Source organism: Malaclemys terrapin, chromosome 2 (assembly GCF_027887155.1).
Source record: "Malaclemys terrapin pileata isolate rMalTer1 chromosome 2, rMalTer1.hap1, whole genome shotgun sequence".
Taxonomy (NCBI): domain Eukaryota; kingdom Metazoa; phylum Chordata; order Testudines; family Emydidae; genus Malaclemys; species Malaclemys terrapin.
In genome coordinates, this window is record NC_071506.1 from 91,240,930 (window position 1) to 91,261,330 (window position 20,401).

At 40.5% G+C, this 20,401-nt stretch overlaps 1 protein-coding gene across 8 annotated transcripts in view; it reads left to right on the plus strand.

Moving 5' to 3' along the window:
- LDLRAD4 (low density lipoprotein receptor class A domain containing 4) overlaps positions 1-11,688 on the plus strand; it is a 436,744-nt gene extending 425,056 nt beyond the window's left edge. For all 8 annotated transcript variants that reach the window (XM_054017887.1, XM_054017885.1, XM_054017890.1 and 5 more), the window contains one exon: positions 851-11,688. In XM_054017887.1, coding sequence (XP_053873862.1) covers positions 851-1,393 — 543 coding nt within the window. In that variant the 3' untranslated portion in view covers positions 1,394-11,688. The remainder of the gene's footprint in view (positions 1-850) is intronic.
- Positions 11,689-20,401: the final 8,713 nt, after the last annotated feature.

Sequence of the window (20,401 nt, forward strand, 5' to 3'; positions counted from 1 at the left end):
AAAACAATAATTTAATAACTTTAGGCCTGAGAGGTCCTGGGGCCCCACAACTACTGTTGACTAGACAATGTAAATCATTGTCTTTAAATTGTAAGTTCACACAAGATCTCTATGAAATCAATAGGATTCTGCACCAGAGCAAGGGATTGGGGCCCTGGATAAGCGTTGAGTAGAAGGAAACGGATGACATTTTCTCATGGTGGAATGTTTTGGACCTTTTTCAATGGAATGTTTTATGTTTAAAGAACTAGAATCCCTCCTCCCTCCCCCCCCACCCCGTGAACATTTTTATAACTTGACAAAGAGGTGGGGGATTAATACCCTTTATTAATACACTCTTCATTTTTAAAGCCATTCACAAATTACTTCTTCTGGATTTTTACCCCACCTCCAACTCACAGCACCACTGATGGGTGTGTGTCTCCACACTGCAATCATAGGGTGTGATTGCAGCTTGTGTAGACATCTCCGAGCTAGCTTTGGTCTAGCTATCTCAGGTACCAGAATAGTGAAGCTGCAGCAGTATGAGCTTCAGCACAGGCTAGCTGCGCAAGTAATTATCATGGGCCTGTGCTGAAGCAAGTGCTGCCGAAGCTTCGTTGCTCTGGTGCCCAAACTAGCTAGATTAAAGCTATCTTGGGAATGTCTCCATGAGCTGCGTGTGACTGTGTGTGCATCTGTGTGACTGTGTGTGCATCTGACTTGTCTAATCTGTGTCTGAGCTAGCTTGTTAGCTCCCTGAGGCAGGGACCATTTTCTCTTTGTTGGCCCTTGATAAATAATTAATACTCATAATGTTTTGCTGGGTGATGCTTGGAAGTGGATTCACAGCTCCCTCTTACCTTTTCAGATCATGTATGCCCCAAGGTCCAGGGACAGGTTTACCGCTCCATCATTCATGCAGCGGGACCGTTTCAGTCGCTTCCAGCCAACCTACCCTTACATGCAGCATGAGATTGACCTTCCTCCGACCATCTCCCTCTCTGATGGAGAAGAGCCACCACCATACCAAGGGCCATGCACACTGCAGCTCCGGGACCCAGAACAGCAGATGGAACTCAATCGAGAGTCTGTCAGGGCACCACCCAACAGAACCATTTTTGACAGTGACTTGATAGACATTTCAATGTACAACGGGGGCCCATGCCCACCAAGCAGCAATTCGGGCATAAGTGCAACCAACTATAGCAGTAATGGAAGGATGGAAGGACCACCCCCAACATACAGTGAGGTCATGGGTAATTACCCAGGCTCCTCTTTTTTCCATCACCAGCACAGCAATGCGCCTCCTTCATCACAGAGGGGGAGCAGACTTCAGTTTCAGCAGAACAATTCAGAGAGCACAATAGTCCCTATTAAAGGCAAAGACAGGAAACCAGGAAACCTTGTCTAAGTTACTTTCCCAGGTGCACTTGAACTGAAGACAAGAGAATCAAACAGGAATTTGGAGGAAAATCCCCACATTCCTGTGCACAATGTTGTTAAGTTACACGTGGTACAACTTAGTAAAACCAAACGTGCAAACCAGTTCTTTGTTTCTGATTCCTTTCAGGGGAATTGCATGCAAAGTGGATTGAGATAATACAAACTTCCATTCAGTTTGGCCATGAGCAGTGTTTTGGGGGAAAATATATATTATTTTTTTTAAATAAACTATTTGAATTATTTAATTCTAAAAGGAAACTTAGCACAGAAATTAGGCTTGTACAGCCTGTTTTATATTAACTGAATGGCAGAAAGAAGAAAATGAGAAGAAAGTTTTGCTAGGTAAACGGGAGAAGAATCGGCCAGTTTGCTTTTTTCTCCCAAGGCGTGGAATTTTTTTTATATGAATCAAAATTCCTGTTTTGTGTGCCAAGGTGTAAAGTTGAGAAATTAGATGAATGCAAGGAGTTAATTTGTGTTGTGAAAAATGTGTTTTAAAAAGTTGCACTATCTTAATGTTTTAAAAAATATATATCTGAGGGAACTGTTTTACGTGAAGTTCTTCTATATGTTGTCTTTTCAAAACCTGTGGAATAATGATTAGACCCCAGGAGTAATCTGGAGAGTTTGCCCCATCTGGTATTTGTCACTGAAAGAGGATTGTTGAATTTAGCCTAACACCTATTGACTTACATAAATCAGGAACTACAGGAACACTTAACATGTTATTATCTTTGCAGTAATTTGCATTAAAATAACAGTGCATCAATGAAGTGTCTTGGAGACTTTTGGATGGAAGTAAGCAAACATGAAATTCCAGCATTTCACATCACTTAGGTTGTTTTAGCTATTACGCAGTTTAGGCCATTTGTTTCATTTAAAGCAAAACATACTAATTTATATTAATTATTAACAAAGCACTGTCATTTTTTTTCCTTTTCGCAATGCAGTATCGTTAATACTTAAGGTTTTAGAGATTTTGTCTTCAGTGTAGCCTGAAATATATTTAGTCACATATCCTGATGTTATGCAATAAATTGTTTAAAAATGCAAGGTGGTTCTGTCCCGTCCCCATCCCCCAGAATGCAGTTAAAATAAGTGACTCTTTCTTGCGCATTTTACTGTCCAGTTTCTATTTAAATTCTCTACTGAGATCCATCCTGTTTAAGCAAGTGGACTTCAGTAACCATACCCCCTCCTATGCAGTTTCTGCAACACATTTGATACTTTTTACAGTGCTAGTGATATTGGCAATGGTTTCTGCAGCATTTGAAAGCCATTGGAAGTGACTTGGGAGCCCCGGTTAATCTCACTGTAAGCCATTAGCCTTTTCCTCTGGGCCTGATCCTGCAAACCCTTACTCATGCACATAATCCCATTGAGCCCAATGGGACTAGGCACATGTGTAAAGATTACTCACGTGTGTGAGTGTAGGATCTGGCCCAATTTTTGTAATACTAAAGTAATTGGAAGATATGTGTCTGCCTGTCGAATGTTGCCTAGGTTTTTACTTTCTTTCCATGGTTAGCTTCTCTGCCGAAGTTAATGTAAGAATTGGAAGGCAATTGAAGAATGGTGGTAGTGACTTCAAGAGCACACAGAAAAAGCACAATATGCACTTAAAATGCATTTTGGAAATGGACTTTAAAAGAAAAAAAGAATCTTTAGAGTCTTAGTTTTAATATTCCTAATATATATGTGTAGTAGAGTTTTCACTGTAAGGTCTCACTTTTTCTACAGTCTTAAGCCTAGTGCTTTGTTAACAGCAGCAACCAACGAGTGCATCAAATGCACTGCAGAAAAGTACTGTACTGTACAGCACCTCTTCCGATTGCTGGAGGTTGGATTTCTGTGTGACTTCTACCTACTACAGGGCTTGATTGAAACATTGATTACTGAAGTGAATCTTTGATCTATGCAGAGTTTTAATGCCAAAACAGCGTGTGTGTATGCATGTGTGTGTTCATTTTATGGGTCTCTGTATAGATAACTTCCTTAGTGAGGTGACTTTGTACTATTCTAGTTTGATGAATATTGGAATAACTATATTCTGAACAGACAGCCCCATTTATAACTGATCAGAATCTGCTTGTTTCTTGATCTGAATTGTCCCTGGTAATGCAAAGTGAACCATTTTTATTTATGTAGCTATATTTGAAGGGAGAAGTAGGAGACTGAATTTAGCAGTTTCCCTTACTAATGCCCCCAGCACAGATGTTTATGGGATGACTGACTAGCTGTCTGTCGATTATAGCTCTTGCCTTTTATAGTTTGTGGGAGTAATACATCTTGGAATTAGAATTTTACAGATGACCTGCAGGTTTAGGCCTGAGGCAGTATCCACAATTTAAGTCACTTCAGTGACTTTGTTGCTATTAGAGGTGAGCAGAAGTGAGTTGTTGCCTAGATCAGGATTATTCAGCCCTGAGGCATCTAGGTCAGAGAACAAATGGAAATCAATTGTCATTCAGTCAGGGAACCACTGGGCCAGGAGAAGGGTAGGTGAGCAGTCCTTGGCATTGGACCAGTTTGAATACAAGCTGTCCCACTGCTCTCCAGATCTCATTAAAGCCACATCTACTGACTTCAAAGCCACCTCTTGGGAATGTATCTTCTTTGAGGATAACTCTTTACCATCTTTCCACCCTAGTGTCCCAGTGTGTTGGTGTAACTCCTATTAACATTGATGGATGTGATGCATGCACATACAGAAGAAAACACCTATCACAATGGTCTGTTAGGTTTCCTTGAACTAGGGTTACAAACACTGCAGAGGAAGTAACACATTATCTCAGCTCTGCAAAAAGAGATTTTTAGACTTCATTCTGATTATATCTTAATGAATGTTAGTAATCTTTGAGGTGGATTCTGCCAACAATATTACAAAGGAGTGCTCTTTCTTTCTTTCTTTCTGGTCATAGAGAACAGAGAACACGCCAGCACTGTTAGAACTGAATTTTGAAAGAGAAAATAAGAAGAAATGATATCAAACAAGAAGTCACTGTCAGTCTGTTCAGGCTCAAAAATGGGCATTCTCTCCAGGGAGGTAAATTTTATGCAGCAATTCTGGAGGAGTCTCTGTAAAAAGACTCAGGACCATATTCTACGATGTCCTAGCCACCCAAATGTAATTTTTAAACTATTAAATTGATATATGTTCTTCAGATTATCACATGGGTAAAACATACATGGTACATGTTTGTGTATGTGTCCATGTATGTATGTTATATGTAAAGTACACACAAATATACCACATATGTAGAGGCTTTTATCCAGGTTTTTATCCTCTGACTGCCTCACTTGCCCTCTGCCCAATAACCTATCTTCCTCAAGATTTACTGAAACACTCCACATTTCTGAGCAACTTCAAACAGCTGTTACTTTTAAAAAATTTAATCTTTCAGAAATAGATATTCCCTCCTCTTCTCTCCACCTCAAAAGTAGAATTCCTCCCCAAAATTACCCTGTTCTAACTTAGGCCCTGGCTGGACAAGTTTCAGCTGTTGGACTGGTGTCAGTTTTTCTATTCAGAAAAAATGTCTAATCTTCAGAGTGTGTTGCCTGGTGGTCTCACAGGAATAGGAAAGGGAGCTTTATGCTATCAGGAAGAGGGAATTACAAACTTCCCAGTGGGATACATATCACTTACTTCTAGCCCTGGAATTACAGAAAAATCTCTCAAGCCTATTTTTAGAGGTTTGCCTGGCTCCTTCTGAGCACGGCGCAGTTTGACTTCTGGTATGTGAGGCACCTGACTTTAAGGTATGAATGAGAGATGAAAAATAGTCCCAGTAAAAATGTTAAAAGCTCTCTCAAGTATTCTTAAGATAGCATTTCTGTAAGGTGTATGGCATATAGAGAATACATGATACAGTGATGTGATAGGAAGGTTTGGTCATCATTAGTTTGGGATGATTTCCATACGCCCCACTCATAGCTTTGTCACTCATGAGCAATGCATCTAACCCAAACTCATGCTGATAACGTTTTACCACACTGTTGTTCACTCTCTGTATGTGAGAAAACACGCACACATTCTATATATGCAGTCATGATCAACAGAATAACTACCTTTATTTTTGTATCTGCAACCATGGAATTAATTGGAACCGTGCAATTAATTGCATTTATTTTGCACCTTTGTCCTCATTTTCATTCTGCCCACTAATCCATCCCAGTTGGAGCTACTTCTGATGTTCCAAATCGCAATAGTACTAGCTTCAAATGAAAAAGAGCCTGCCACTAAATTTTTTCCTATAATTGTGGCTTGGGTGAAAATAGGAATTGAAATTACACTGCTGCAAGAATAGCACAATTCACTAGGAAAAAAGCTTTAGCCCAGTAAAGAATGTTCTACTGTTCTCCTGTAGGAAGCATTCATTTCTAGCCCTGAACCTTAAAACTGACACCTTCATTTGTAAGAAATGTTTGAAGGTTTTAAAAATGTTTTATAACTAACATTTCTCTGACTCTGAGTCCTGCACACTCATGGTAACTAAGGCAACCTGGCTTTCCAGGCAAGGAATACAAAAAAATAGTACCAGTCAAAACACACACACTCTAAAATTGTTCTTAAAAAACTTGTAAGCAGGAGGAATAAACAAAACACCTGCTGGTGTGTTTGAAAGGATTAATTGGGATTTGGATATTTGGGGTTTTTCAGAAACTCTCATAGCTGCCCTGCCCTGGACTCATGCCATACGTGACCATTGTTTGTGTTTGCCCACATAGACATGTACACCTTCTCTCTATCTGTTCTAGTTATCCAGATATTAATTATTATTCTATAACCATCTTCCAGGGATGCTGCGTGGGTTTATTTTCTGTCATAAGCCAGTTTAAAACGTCCCTTTCATACTATAGGAAACTATTTTGAATCCTGCTGTTGAACATGGCTCTGTTACATGCCTGGGCAGTGACAGGTAACCACTCAAAAGGTTGAAAGTGTGAGGAGCACCCGCTCTCTTCCCTCGCCGGTTGAATAATGTACGGTACCCTGCTTCAACCAGTTGCCCAGGTTCCCAACTCTGACATGGGGCACTGGTGCATCTTCCATCCAACAGCTCTCCTCATTAGGATGCATTTGAAAGCAGTCCTCATATATTGGGAACTGCCCTGCAGGAGACCACTTGTACTGCGGTCCTGCAGTGAAACAGATTTTTAAAACTACAGAAGCACATTGTCTCTAAGGGCTTGTCTATACTTACGTGCTGGTTCGGCAGCAGGCAATGGAACTTCTGGGTTCGATTTATCGCGTCTTGTCTGGATGCGATAAATCGAACCCAGAAGTGCTCCCTGTCGACTCCGGTAATCCTGCTCGGCGCGAGGAGTATGCGGAGTCGATGGGGGAGCCTGCCTGCCGCGTCTGGACCGCGGTAGGTTCGAACTAAGGTACGTTGACTTCAGCTACGTTATTCACGTAGTTGAAGTTGCGTACCTTAGTTCGAACTGGGGGGTTAGTGTAGACCAGGCCTAATAAACCTAGGTGGTACTAACAAGGGACCCATGTTTGAGAGTTGATTCAGATGAAGCTTTGCTTTAGATTATTTTTGTTTCCTTTAAGGGCTGTTATAAGAATCTTGTGAAATATGGTTGGCCTTTCCCGTTGTGTACATGCCCCGAAACTAACCCCAAATGTGTCACTTTTGTTTTCCCCCCACCCCCACCCCCAAGGAGGTACTGTCATAGAATTGCTTAACATCTATAGAGGCCCTTATAGCAGCATTTCACGTGTAAAAAACCCTTGTGGGGATTTGTCTGAGTTACATCGTTTCAGCTGAACTTTCAGAGTTTCATTTTAATTTATCTTTATTGGCTGTTTCCTTTTTAAATTACAATTTACACTTCTCGTTATGGGGTCCCACTTTAAAATCCAGACCAAGACCCACCTAAGAATGTTGGCTCAGGCCTGGTTTGCACTTAGCAGTTTTGCTGGCATAGCCGTGTTGCGCTGGATGTGATCCCCACCTCCTTGATTAACATCGGTATGTCAGCAAAAGCCCTAATGTAAATGCAGTTAAACCAATGGCACAAAAGTCCTTTTGCTAGTCTAGTGTACTCCATTTGGGGAACTGGTCAAAGATCTTTTGCCGATATAAGCTGCATCTCCACCACCGGGGATTTGCCAGTATATAGGTCTAGTTATACCAGCAAACCCTTCCACGTGTAGGCAAGGCTCAGTATAGACGAAGTGCTTTGTCCAGATGGTAAATAGCACCAATGCAAAATTTAGAAGTCGATTCATGCTTTGTAAATCAGCAACAAATATTTTGCTTTAATACATTTAAAGGCCACTAACACCTCATTTGTAATCATTCATTCTACATTTCTCTGCTCTCAAAGCAAAGCAGGGAAGGTCGAGCTTGGTTTGTACTGAAAATGTCAAAAACTCTCCTTCTGGCTGTACTTCTGCCTTGGCATATTCTGTGTTACATCTTTAGAATAAATACAAGCAAAGCTAGTATTGCTTTAATGCTAAAATATTTTACCTTTTTGTGTTTAAAACAGAGAGAAACAAACAAAAAGAAACCCCGCCCTGTATGTGATTTACTGCCAGGGATGACTGTGGCTCATTTCTTTGCTATATTGCTGCTGCCGCTGCTTTAAATGGTTTGGTATGTGAGTTTTCTGATACCACGTGGTATGTGTTCGGATCTCGTGGGTGACAAAGCTGTCTTTTTCTTCATCCTTTCTCTCCTCCGTTTGTGCTTGTCTGTCTGCTGTGGTAGGGGTAATAATAAATAAATATATACATATATATTAGATATAATTTGGAGGAGGTTTGCATGTTAGTAGTTTGTAAGCAACTAAGGGGCCTCATGTTCAGGTCTGAGCAGATAGGAATCCGCTTGCACTCTAGGGGCCAGATCCGAAGCTCATTGAAGTCAATGGAAAGACTCCCATTGATTTCAGTGGACTTTGGCTCAAGTCCTATGCTCCCACCTTTGTTGTGCCTCACTTAAAATGGTGCTTCTTCAGTTGTCTGTCTCTTCTTCTGAGTTTTATTTGTAAGGTGCTGTATATAACTTGAATATATTATGCACATATCCTACCCAATGGGTAGAACAAACAAACAAAAAAATACATTGTTAATACTGTAAGATAATGTATAGATGATACCAATTTTAACACAAAAAAGGGCATTGAATTTGTGAATGCCTACCTATGTGCTTGGTCCTCTTTTGTAAGAAAATTTGCAAATGTATGCATACAAATGACAAAAAGTCTATGTATTTTATTTTCCTATTAAATATCAATATAATATCATAAGGGAAAAGAAGAGTTTGAACAAATCACTTTTGACCAGCTTGTATATAGCAACTGGTTGTTTGATGCATCTTTGCGATGAAGATCATTCTTTTTGTGTGTGTCACTTTAAGGAAAAAGAAAAACAAAACAAACAAACCTTCACAGCTTTAACTTTGCAGCTAGATGCTTCCCTTTGTTATCACCTTGTTGTTGCTGAGTTGAACCAGTATTAGCTACTTCTTCTCCAGCAGATATTTTATTTATACCCTCAGTTACCTTATTTACCTAAAGATGGGCTAAAACCGTAGAACCTCTTTATCCAAACCCTATGACACTGTATGGGCCTTGGATAAATTGAGACCTGGATCAAAACCGATCCTGCAAAAGTCAAAAGTAGGCCAACAGAGTTTTTCAAAAACAAAAACAGTCCTTTTGTTGCACTTATATCTGATACACAGCCCTCCCATTCTATACTCTGAAGGCTTTGTCTGCATTCAGGATTCAGCAATCTGTGTAGCTGCCGTGTAAAGCTGTAATTTATGCGGTTTGATCTTACCCCGATTGAAATGGGAGCATATTGAAGTGGTTCAATATTCAACTTTCCTTGTTCACACTGGGGTTTGCAGCACTGCTGGACCAGTGATAGCGGAACTGGGGCTAATACTGAGTATAGACAAGGCCTAAATCCGTCCAAGCCCAGTGAGCAGTGGTGTAAGGCCAGGTCAGGTCTACACTTAAAACTTTTATAAGAATAATGATGTCTGTTCGGCGTGTGACTTATTTTATTTTTATGAAATTTTATACCAACAAAAGCCCAAGTGTAGACCCAGTTATACAGGCATAAAAGTCCTTTTGCTAGTATACGTTTTGTCATTCAGGAAATTGATATAAGCTTTTGCCAGCATAACCTTCGTCTACCCTTGGAGGGTTTGCTGGTATGGTTATATCTGTTTAGCAAATCTTTTTTCATGTAGACAAGGCCTAATCTTTCGATTTTGAGGATGGGGTGGGAGCCAGTTTATTTTTAAGGCTGATGAGCAAGAAAAGCCGTTTGCAGTTTGTCCGGGGCTTTGTTGTACGTGGCAAGGCCTTCTTGACAGTTTGCTCCTCCAGTCTTTCCGCACTTTTGGTTGTCCGTGTGCACTCTTGGCGTGGCTTGTTAGGTAAAGCGAATACCTCAGGAAAACAAACACAAAGTTTGAGTTTAGAATTGCAGATAGTGAACTTATTTTTCTAAACTGCTTGTTTTAAATAGCCCGGGATGGTAGATGATATAAAAGTTAACTGTCAAAGACTGAATAATCCACTAACGAATGGCTACTTTTTTATACTTGTCAGGCTTTAACCACAAGCATAACATAGCAATGTGTTGGAATATGTTTGAGGTGGCGTTTTTGTTGGTTTTCAGATATCTAGCTAAATGCTACACTAAAACTCAGGGGGCCTCATCTAAAGCCAGCTGAAGACAATGGTAAGACTCCCATTGAGTTCAATGGGCTTTGGATCAGGTCCATAACACTCAAGAATTTACTTTGTCCTTTTATTGGCCTATCGTGGCTTCTCTCTCTATTGACCTGAAACTTCAGCTATCCATTTGTCTCTAAATCTCTTTTAAAGAAACCATCACAGCAGTCCTGTACCTGACTAGTGATCACGGTTGTTTTGTTTTGCTTTAAAGAACTGTGTAGATTTTGTGACCAGTTCCTCCTCATGCCCTTGCAAGTAGCTCTGTCCATCCCTTCCTTGTGGAAGTATTGTGCTGTGCTATCCAGTGAGCAGGTAACATATCTGAATCTGCATACTTTATGATTGTCGTTTGTTAACTTGTTCATTGTTTATCAGGCACAAAGTTTTGCAAATAGGTCTTGCTGGCCATTTCCACATTTCTATTTGCACTGCAGTAAAACGTCTGTGTCTGGGAAAAAACCTTGACTACGAAGAACATTTACAAAGTAAACCTTGTGCGGGGGGAGTCTAGAGTATGATTTACAATAGCAAACCTTGCATATTGAGTGGACCAAACAAGATGATGTCTCCTTTAAAAGTAACTAATCTCCTTTGAAGCTGCAGTGAAAAGATTAGAAAGTCTGTGAAGTGTAACCATAGCTCTGTGTTCACACTTCCCATTTACTACAACGCACAGCAGGCATCCATGATTTAAAAAGAACTATGATCCGAAGTTATGAGAGCCCAAGGCATCTTACTGCTGGACAGCAAAAATAAAACACAAAACTCATTCAGCTTAATATCCTTTAACAAAACAACCATTTCTTTACTCGCAGTACAATGGCTTGCTAAGCATTGCCAAGAAATTTGTCTTTTGTGGTTCCCAACTGTCTAGTGCCTCTGTGTCAGAGTGTTTCATGATGGTGTGTACATTGATCAAGCTATTATACCTAGCATTTATCATCAGATTAATGCCTGTTTTCAGAGCTTTGACCATTTTTGTTGTTTATTGCTTGTTATTATTTTACAGCCTAATATGCTTTATTGCTGTATGATTTTGTGGCTTTCAGGATCACATTTTCAACACGTCTGTCTGGCTTTTTGTCCATTTTGTTTCAAGTTATTCCAAAATATGTACAGCACTATCCACAATATTTAATCCTTCATTTAAATTTTATTGTTGTAAAAACAGGCCTATTAAAAGAAAAAGTCTTTTTACAACTGTATTGGAACTTCTCGGTAGCTGTTTATGTGAAGCTGTGACAAACCTGGCTTACTTTAAAGACTTTTTTATTTTCCTTTAACACAATCAACCTGTTGCTTATTTTCCAACATAACTCCCAGTTTATATACAGGAGAAGAAGATTTAATCTGTTGTGTATCTGCCTCTTTTAATTGAGCAAATGGTGATGTCCTAGTTTTTAGACCTAAGGTCTGTTATTGCAATACTTTTAAAGAAAAGATGTTGCTCTAAGTGCTGTTGTTAGTTTTAAATACAGATTTTATGCTTGTTCTTAATATGCTCTGGTCAAACCATAGCACAAAATTATTAAAAATCATGAAATAACATTTGTCTCCTGATGAATTTTTTCTCCTCAAATCAAGGGAGCTACAAAAGTGAAAGAGGGTAACATCAAACTGATCCACTATGGCTGCCTTTGCTCAACCAAACATATCCACTTTTTTTTCCTCCCACAATTAATGACTGTCCTAGGAAACGGATTGTTTCTGGTTTGGTTCCGATTCCTGATTATTAGGGAACCTTGGAGAATGGATGATACCAGGATTGACGGACCTATGGTCTGACCCAGTATAGTAAATACTATATTCCCAAAACCCCAGAGTTAAAAAGGTTGAATAAAAAAGTAATTTACAGGATACAGTTAATTTGTCCTGAAAAACATGGATCCCATTTGTCCATTGATTAAAATTAAATCAATCTTGTCATGAGATGGAGAAAGGTGGCAGTGAGGGGGAGATAGACTAGATGGTTCAAAAGAGATCAGCTGAAGTGATCCTATGAAAATCATCCATCTTTGTGAGACAAGTCTTAACAAGATAGCTTGAAATGTGCCCATCAATGGTATTTTAAGGTGCCTTTCAACTTGGTGTTGAAGAGTCAAACAAAATTGTAAAGAATAAAAATCCCCCAAAACATGGACTGTTCTCTGCCTTCCAGGTTTCAAGGCACAGGTATTACGTGGTGAGCTTTTTATTTAACATTATTCCTGGGGAAAAGTTGTATCCCGCATTTTGATCTGAACTCAGGCTTGTTGGAGTCTGAGATCTTCCAACTGAGTTTCATTGCTGGATTGTGGGTGCTTAGAATGCTCTGCTGCTCAGAGCCTGTCAACCTAAACCTTGTTTTTTCTCTCTCTTCCTGTGGAAGATGAGGCAGCCAGGTCTCATCCCATTAAGGGCTTTGTACATAGGGACCAGGACTTTGATTTCTGTTCTGAAATAGAGGAGGAGCCAATGGAGTGATATATTTGCTGCTGTATGTCGTGTATATCTGGTCATGCGTTCAAATGACTTGATTATTTAAATCTTGAGTATATGCTTATTGACAAACAACAAACCTATTACTAATTTACTACCAATTTTCCTTTTTCTCTGGCTCCCTCAGTATGTTAACCGCCAGCATTTCAATTCCTGTCGTACCACTTCGATTCAGGGATGCAACTGAAAAAAATAAGGTAGTTCCTCAATGTGACAGATATTGTAACCACATGCAATAGTTTTGGAGCCCATATTGTACTAAGTTTATATATCACTGTGGGTTCAGGGATTGTTTGCCACTCCAGGGGACGGAGAGGGGAGTTATCACAGCTCCATGGTAACAGATACTGCTGGCAATAGCCTGTTCATAGCGCTTGGGGAGAAAGTGCCACGCACAGACTGGCTGGGGATATCACAGTGGCTAGCAGGGAGCTGTGCATGCTTAAAAACCCCCAATCAGAAGGGTATGGGACAAGTGTCCCTGCCCAGAGACAGGTGATGGCTGGATACCAGAGACCTGATTGGGCACTCCTGGAGTGGACCATGGAGGAGGGGAGTACAGAGGCAGTTCCCCTGAAACTGAGAGTTTTTTCGAAGTGCTCCAAATCTCTGAGCCTCTGCTCCTGTTCTACCCATTGATTCAAGCCCTCTCTGGAAACTGTAATTTAATTAATCTGCGTTTAATTATAATTATATTTGTTTTATCATATGACATTCGGTTTGTGGTTTAATATCTTTGTCTATGGATTGCTACCCCAAACCAGCTATAAATGGACTGTCTCATAGCAGTAGGAGTGCTACATGATGAATACAGTATTTGCCACAGTCTTATAAAACCTTCAGGTCTTGCTGTCAGGCTCCCAGTTGTATTGATCCGCATTATAACCATCGTATTTTTAACATTCCAAAGATTGGTTTATAATGAGATGGAGTTATATAGACACAAATTAATTAGTCCTCTCTCATTATCACAGTTTTGATCTGTTGTGCTTTGAGTGAGTTGTAATTAAAATGCACATTTTAAAACCTTTGCTGTTGAATCCTCTCCTAATACAAGACCATTTTCACTTCTACAATGTCCCTCTTTTCTTTTGGCTCCTATTGTGCCAGTTTTAAAGAACTCTAGCTCTGGGCATTATAAATACTTGCATGATTTTTATTTTATTAAAAATCCGCCCTTCAAATCTTCTCCAGTCTGCCAGCCAAATGATTGCTTCAGCCGATGTGTTCATTTCAGGCTACTGTCTTCACCAGTTGTACTCAATGATGGCCAGACAATCTTCAGTCTCCAACTGAAGACCACACTGCCAGGAGCCCATAGAATGCGCCTACTATTCATAAAACGGAGCAGACTCACTTAGCATTAGTGTGGAGGGGAGGGGAAGGGCGGCTGAAGATGGCCCATGGAAGGTACATGTTCCTAGCATATGATGCTTCAGTCGAATACTAAGTCGTTTTACCCATAATAGTTTCCATTCACGGATCTCAAAGCCAAATTAACTCCACCTCACAGCAGCCTGCACGGTAGGTGCTGATTTCTCTTTTAGAGCTGGGGAGATAGGCAGAGGTAGGGTGTGGCAGGTCACAGAGGCGTCTGGCAATGCTAGGAACAGACCCCAACATCTTCCTGACGCTGAGGCACCTCTTCTTTAACTATTAGACTGCTCACCTCATTGTGTTACTACTGTAATAAAAATCATTGTACCGCAGAGACGTTGCTGCCTTGTACTGCACTGGTTTTCTTTCTCCCACTGAGATTCCCAGGATATTAGGCAAGCTGCCAGGATGTAACCACATCTTATTGAGAGAAAATGGTGTTTTCCTAACAGAAGGCTAAGCTCCACCCTGGAGCTCCAGAAGCTTCCCTGAATGCCAACTCCAGCTCACGCCAGATTAAATTAACATTTCCAGACAATGCACTGATAGTGAGTAGAAAATTCTCATTTAATCTAGCCCTGAGTATGCCACAGAGGTAGTTTCAGACAGCTTGACCTACATTTAACCCTACAGAGCAGGAAGCACGTAGGGAAAAGAAACCTACTTTTCACAGTGGTGTGGATTTTGCCCAAATGTGTGTATGTGTGCGCGCACCTATGTATGGTTATAGTATCAGTCTGTAACTGACCCAGGTTTGCTTTACTCACCAGTGGCAAAGTTATTAGTCCATATTAAGTTTAAATTCCCTTTAAAAGGTAAAGATTTTGATGTTTTAGTATAGCACTTTGATTTGGTCTAGAACAGCAGAAAAATGTCAGGAGCTGGTTATTATATGACTATAGTCTGAGGGTTAGCAATGCTTTTCAGTTTGCCTAGATCTGTACAACTCTACAGCTCTCAGTCAATGTTGATGGGGAGGGGATTTTTATCAATGTGCTAAAGAGAACCTTTTTGTTAAGGCCCTACTTAAGAACATCCTTATAAAGCCAGATGGGATTATTGGAAATCATCCAGTCTGGCTTCTTTTATAACACAGGCAAGAGGACTTCCCTGAAGCAATTCCTGTTGGAACCAAAACAGATCTTTCAGAAAAACATGTAAACTTGATTTAAAAATTTCCAGTGATGGAAAATCCACTACAACCCTAGGTAAGGTGTTCAATGAGTCTATCACAGTAAGGCATGTTTCCCAAACCGTTAATATTCTCAGGGCTCTTCTCTGAACCTTCACCAATTTATCAACAGCCTTCTTGAATTGTGGACACCAGAACTGGACATGGTCTTCCAGTAATGGCTGCACCAGTGACAAAACCAGCAGTAATTTAACCTCCCTACTCCTACTCGATATTTCCCTGTTTACACATCTAAGGGTCACATTAGCCCTTTTGGCCACAGCAATGTACTGGGAGCTGTGTTTAGCTGATTATCCATCATTATTACCCTTCCCCTCCCACCCACCCACCCACCCCCAAGTCCTTTGTAGAGTCACTACTTTCCAGGATAGAGTCTCCTATCCTGTAAGTAGGACCCACATTGTTTGGGGGTGGAGGGGACTCATAATGGGAACTTAGGCGTTGCAGGACCCAGGCTTCCTTCACAATGCATGAGGACAGTCAGGTGCTTAAAAAAGGGATTTTTAGAAGCCAGTAAGCTGAGTGGGGAGCCACCTCAGTTACCAGTAGGAAATGCTGTGAGAGGCCTGGATTAAGCCCTACCCCTCCAAGGGATTTGGTGGTGCCAGAGTTAGCCACCTGTCCTCTCAATGTTCACAGATGTAAACCCTCTCCTGGAGTTAGGGTGTCTAAGCCGGGTCAGTCATTTTTCAAGAAAAAACAAGGAGGTGCCACCACCCCCTGATGATCTTTAGTCCAGTGGTTAGAGCACTCCCTCAAGGTTATAGGGGAAATGGGTTCAAAGCCCCCATCTGCCTGATGTGGATCAGGAACTTGAAGTGTGGTCTTGGCCAGACCCCAGGGATACAGGCTGTTCTGCAGTAGTCTCGCGCAATCTCTCCTGCTGGAGCTGTTCCACTATGTATACGTAATTAAATATGCACTGGGCCAGAGAGAGTGTGTGACTACAGCCTGGCGGCTAGGGCACTCACCTGGGACGTGGGAGGCCTAGGTTCCATGGCCCCTGCTCTAATGAATATTTAAGTATTTATACAAAGTGGAACAGCTTCACCAGGAGAGACTGGAATACCCCGCAGCCTAGTGATCAGGGCCCTCTCCAGAGAGGGGGAAGGCACACATCAGGGAGGAATTGAACCAGGCTCTCCTATATCCTGGGGGTGTGCTCTAACCACGCGACTGAATGTTATAAGGGTGGTGGCACCTCCTCCTCCATCATCTGTGTAGTTTTAGATGTATTTAGAGCAGGTCTACTGGGTTAGGCCTGTAAGACAAGGTAGGCAAGAACGCCTTAGTCTGTGGGGGCCCTACCCCTTCTTCTTAGACACTTTACATTTGACCATTTAAAAATGAATATATCTGCAAACTGTCCATGATGATTCTGTTTTCTTTCAGAGCACTGATAAAAATTGTGAAGATATAGGTAGGAATTGAGAACCTGAGCCAAGTGGCTCTTAACTATCTTGACTAGATTACCTTTGCCCTCTGAGTTACTTGACCCATTTTGCATTTTGAAAAAATAAACCAGTTCTTCGTACTTGTTAATGGATTTTATTAAAAAGAACAAACAAGTAAATGTAAAATTGAGCAAACATAACCCTGACTAAACTACTATGACTTTTAACTACAAATAGAACAATAGAAGGTAGCAACTGAGATTTAATCAATGGGTTTATATATCAAATCACCCATTCAATACCACATGTAATCAAACCAAATCAACCATGCGGTTGACTCAAGAAAGCATTGCTCTTGCTAATTCTGCTTTGGGAGAAAGGAGAAGCCAGTTTCCTTCACTCTAGACTCCAACCAGCAGTGCACTTCTGGAATCTTCTGCCTTCTGTCTTCCTCCACCTGCAGGACAGGAAGGTCTCTGAGAAGATCACTTGGATATTCTTCTTCAGCACAATGAAATCATCTATCATCTGAAAGGTATCCCATGAAACCTCATGGATTATTTGTGTGTGAAGTAAATCTGGTTACTTTGGCCCATTTCTCCTGTAAATGAAAGACTGAGCTAGTTACTCTAAGCCTAAATATGTGTTGTTATTTTTTAGCAGTCAAAGGTACAATATAGGTGACATGCAGTAGTTGAAGTCTTAGTGAGTGATGTATTTATACATCTTCAGAACTATATATGAGTGATAACTTCATAGTCCACTCATGGCTTTATCCTTTACAAAAAAGAAAAAAATAATGTTCTAAATAATCTTGTATATTCTATTTATATCATGCTATGCCTATACATAAGAAAATAAGAATGTCAGATATAGCCATATGTCAAAAGCCACTTTTGATCTCATGCAAAATTATGCTGCAAAAGGGAAGGGTCATTAGGTATGTAAATATTCACCATCTGACAACAGTGTTGAAAAAATAATGTGCTCATCAGTGGTAGAACTTTACACTTTTGTGAATGAACTATGCACCCATAATGTACATGTTTATGCAAGAGCAGTTTAGTTAGTTATGTACCGAGTGGCTGTGTGTGTGACACCCATTATGCAGCTACGTGTAAATGTATATGCTTAAATGCAGCATCCCAGACACTAACTGCAGAAAGATCCTATATTTCTAGGAAGTACTGTAGTAGTGACAACACACAGTTCTCACAAGCTACTTCTTGTACAAAACTAGGGTGACCAGAGAGCAAGTATGAAAAATTGGGGGGGGGAATAGGAGCCCATATAAGAAAAAGCCCTGAATATCAGGACTGTCCCTATAAAATCGGGACATCTGGTCACCCTATACAAAACTGTAGTGGTCTGGTGCATGATTTGTGTCCTGTCTTAATTTGCACTGATTCGCTAATGTAAACCATGTCAAGAAGTACATCTTTCTACTCCTGACTAACCGGGACTATAGTTTTGAAGTTATCAATAATGGAGAGAAAAGAAGATGCTTGAAAGCTTCTCCTTAAGAATTAAAGCAATAATGGCACGGCCACAATGTGTATTTTATTATAATGATTGTGTTAGGTTGAATGTTTTCCTGAAACAGGCAGATGTTTAAGAGACATCCTAAATGAGTGTTACACAGTGCATTGGTGGGGTAGTGGAATATGGGGCTGGATCCTATCACATGCTGAGTGCCAAAATCAATAGGAGCTGAGAGTGCTCAACAGCTCTCAGCATTGGGTCTCCTCAGTACCATTAGGCTATAAAATTATCTCTGCTCTGTAAGTTTCCTTCCTTTCCTGTTCTCTTAGGGAGCAACCGCATAATTAAACTATGAAAAAGCTTTCATTTATCTTCCTCTGGAATTCTTCGTGCCTGAAAAAGAGCAAAGAAACCTCATTTTCCCAAAATGACTCTGTGTTGCCTGTACATTTTCTCCCCTATGATTGTCCAATCAACTCATCAGAATAAAAAACAAACTAAATGTTACATACTGCCCTGCAGGCTTATGAAATCAAGATGTATTCTTTCTACTTAAAAGATTATCGTCATCAAAACAGCCAGATAATTGCCAGGGGATAATTATGATTCTGTAATTATTATTGTTGCTGACAGTAAATGATGTACGAGGAAGAATACAGCTTGATTTTCTAAGCTGAACCCCCCCAAAGGAGACACAGACAATCAGAAAACTTGTTTTGACTAGAACACTGAACAAACTTGACAGAGAAGTTACAAAAGAAAAAAAAAATACCTTGCATCCTCTCAACCAAGCTGAAGGGGATTCTACTGCATTTAAAGGCTGAACCTCAGTGACCAATAATCTGGGCAATGAAAGATGAAAAGTAGAAGGAATAGGCTTTTTTTGTTTTCTTTTAACAAAATACAAGGTTTTAAATACTTAAAAGTTCAGTAATAACAACCAAGAGCCTTTTATAAAATATATTTTAGCACCCTGTGCAAACATGACTGGCTTTCACTGATGTAATACCAATTATATAATACTTATATACTGCCTTACTCTGACTCTTCCCTCCTTAATACACTTTCTAAATTCCAAATACAACACCAAAACAACACATTTCTAGAGTCAGCTTCTCTACTTAGATGATCACTAAAATTATTGCTTCCTTGGTGAAGATGCATCACAGGCTGGATTTTTCGCTCCCCCAGCCACTGCTGGTGCCTTGAAAAACAATTTTTTTTAATAGAGGCAGAAGGGAGGACCCTCCAACGACATTCACATTCTTAGGTTGAGCTGCCAAAAATCACTTCTTGCTCTGAACTCTAGCCTTAAGGGTTAGCCTCTGCTAAAGTGGGCTATCAAAAGATGTGTTTGTAATGGGGTTGCTCAAAGAAATGTTAGTTTAGGCGTTTTAAAAATGAGATCAACTTGATTAAACATGAACCAGTGGGCTGCAACTTGTCAGGCTTTAACATCCCAATGGAGGCAAGCCTTTTTTTTGTTTTTTTTCAAGGAATATTAATTTTCCCACCCTTCCTTACACTTGTTGCCGGCACAGAGTGCCCGAGGAAAGCAACAGTGGGGTTCGTTGCCTGGTGTGCTTCGCGCCAATGAACACACCAGGGTGGAGAAGCAATCAAAGTTTATTTGAGATCTCAAACCAGTAAAAGGAGACTAGCACGTCTCAGATCAAGCACACCATCATAAGCAGCTTTTCTCTTTTTATACATTTTGCAGCTAAGCTTTTTTCTTCACCCCCCCTTCCCCCTATAATAGTTTACATTAAGCAAGTAGCAAGCAATTACATTGAAGCAGTTAAATCATCTTGGCGGCTATAAGTCCAGCTTGTTAGTAACTTCTTCTTGAATTATTATCTTGTCCCTTTCCTTTGATTTGTTATTTTGCCTTTCAGCCAGAAGTATGCAGGCCTCATTATTACCACTTGGCACCGGTATGAGCGGTGCTGCACCTGATAACTGACTGTTACACATTCCAATTTCTGCATCTGGCTTTTGAGGTCGATTAGAGTTTAAACGTGGAAAGACTTTGGTTAATTTAGGCCTAGTGCAGGAAGGCTTCATCAACACTCGTGGTCTTCCACCCTCCCGAGTTACCTAGGGTTATGCCTAATGACACCAACAACTCCTTCCTTTGAGAATACTCAACAAGCCTTTGGCTGAGTTTTCTCATATTCTGTGGACAAGATACGATTGAGTGCCATGGAGCTGTGGTTATAAATGAGAGGGCATGTCGGAACTTTTGGGAAATGGGGGGCACAAAGCTTACAGAGGAGCATTTTAAAACAAGCGATCAGGAGGAGGGTGACCAGGCACAGCACCACACCTGTGAGGAGGA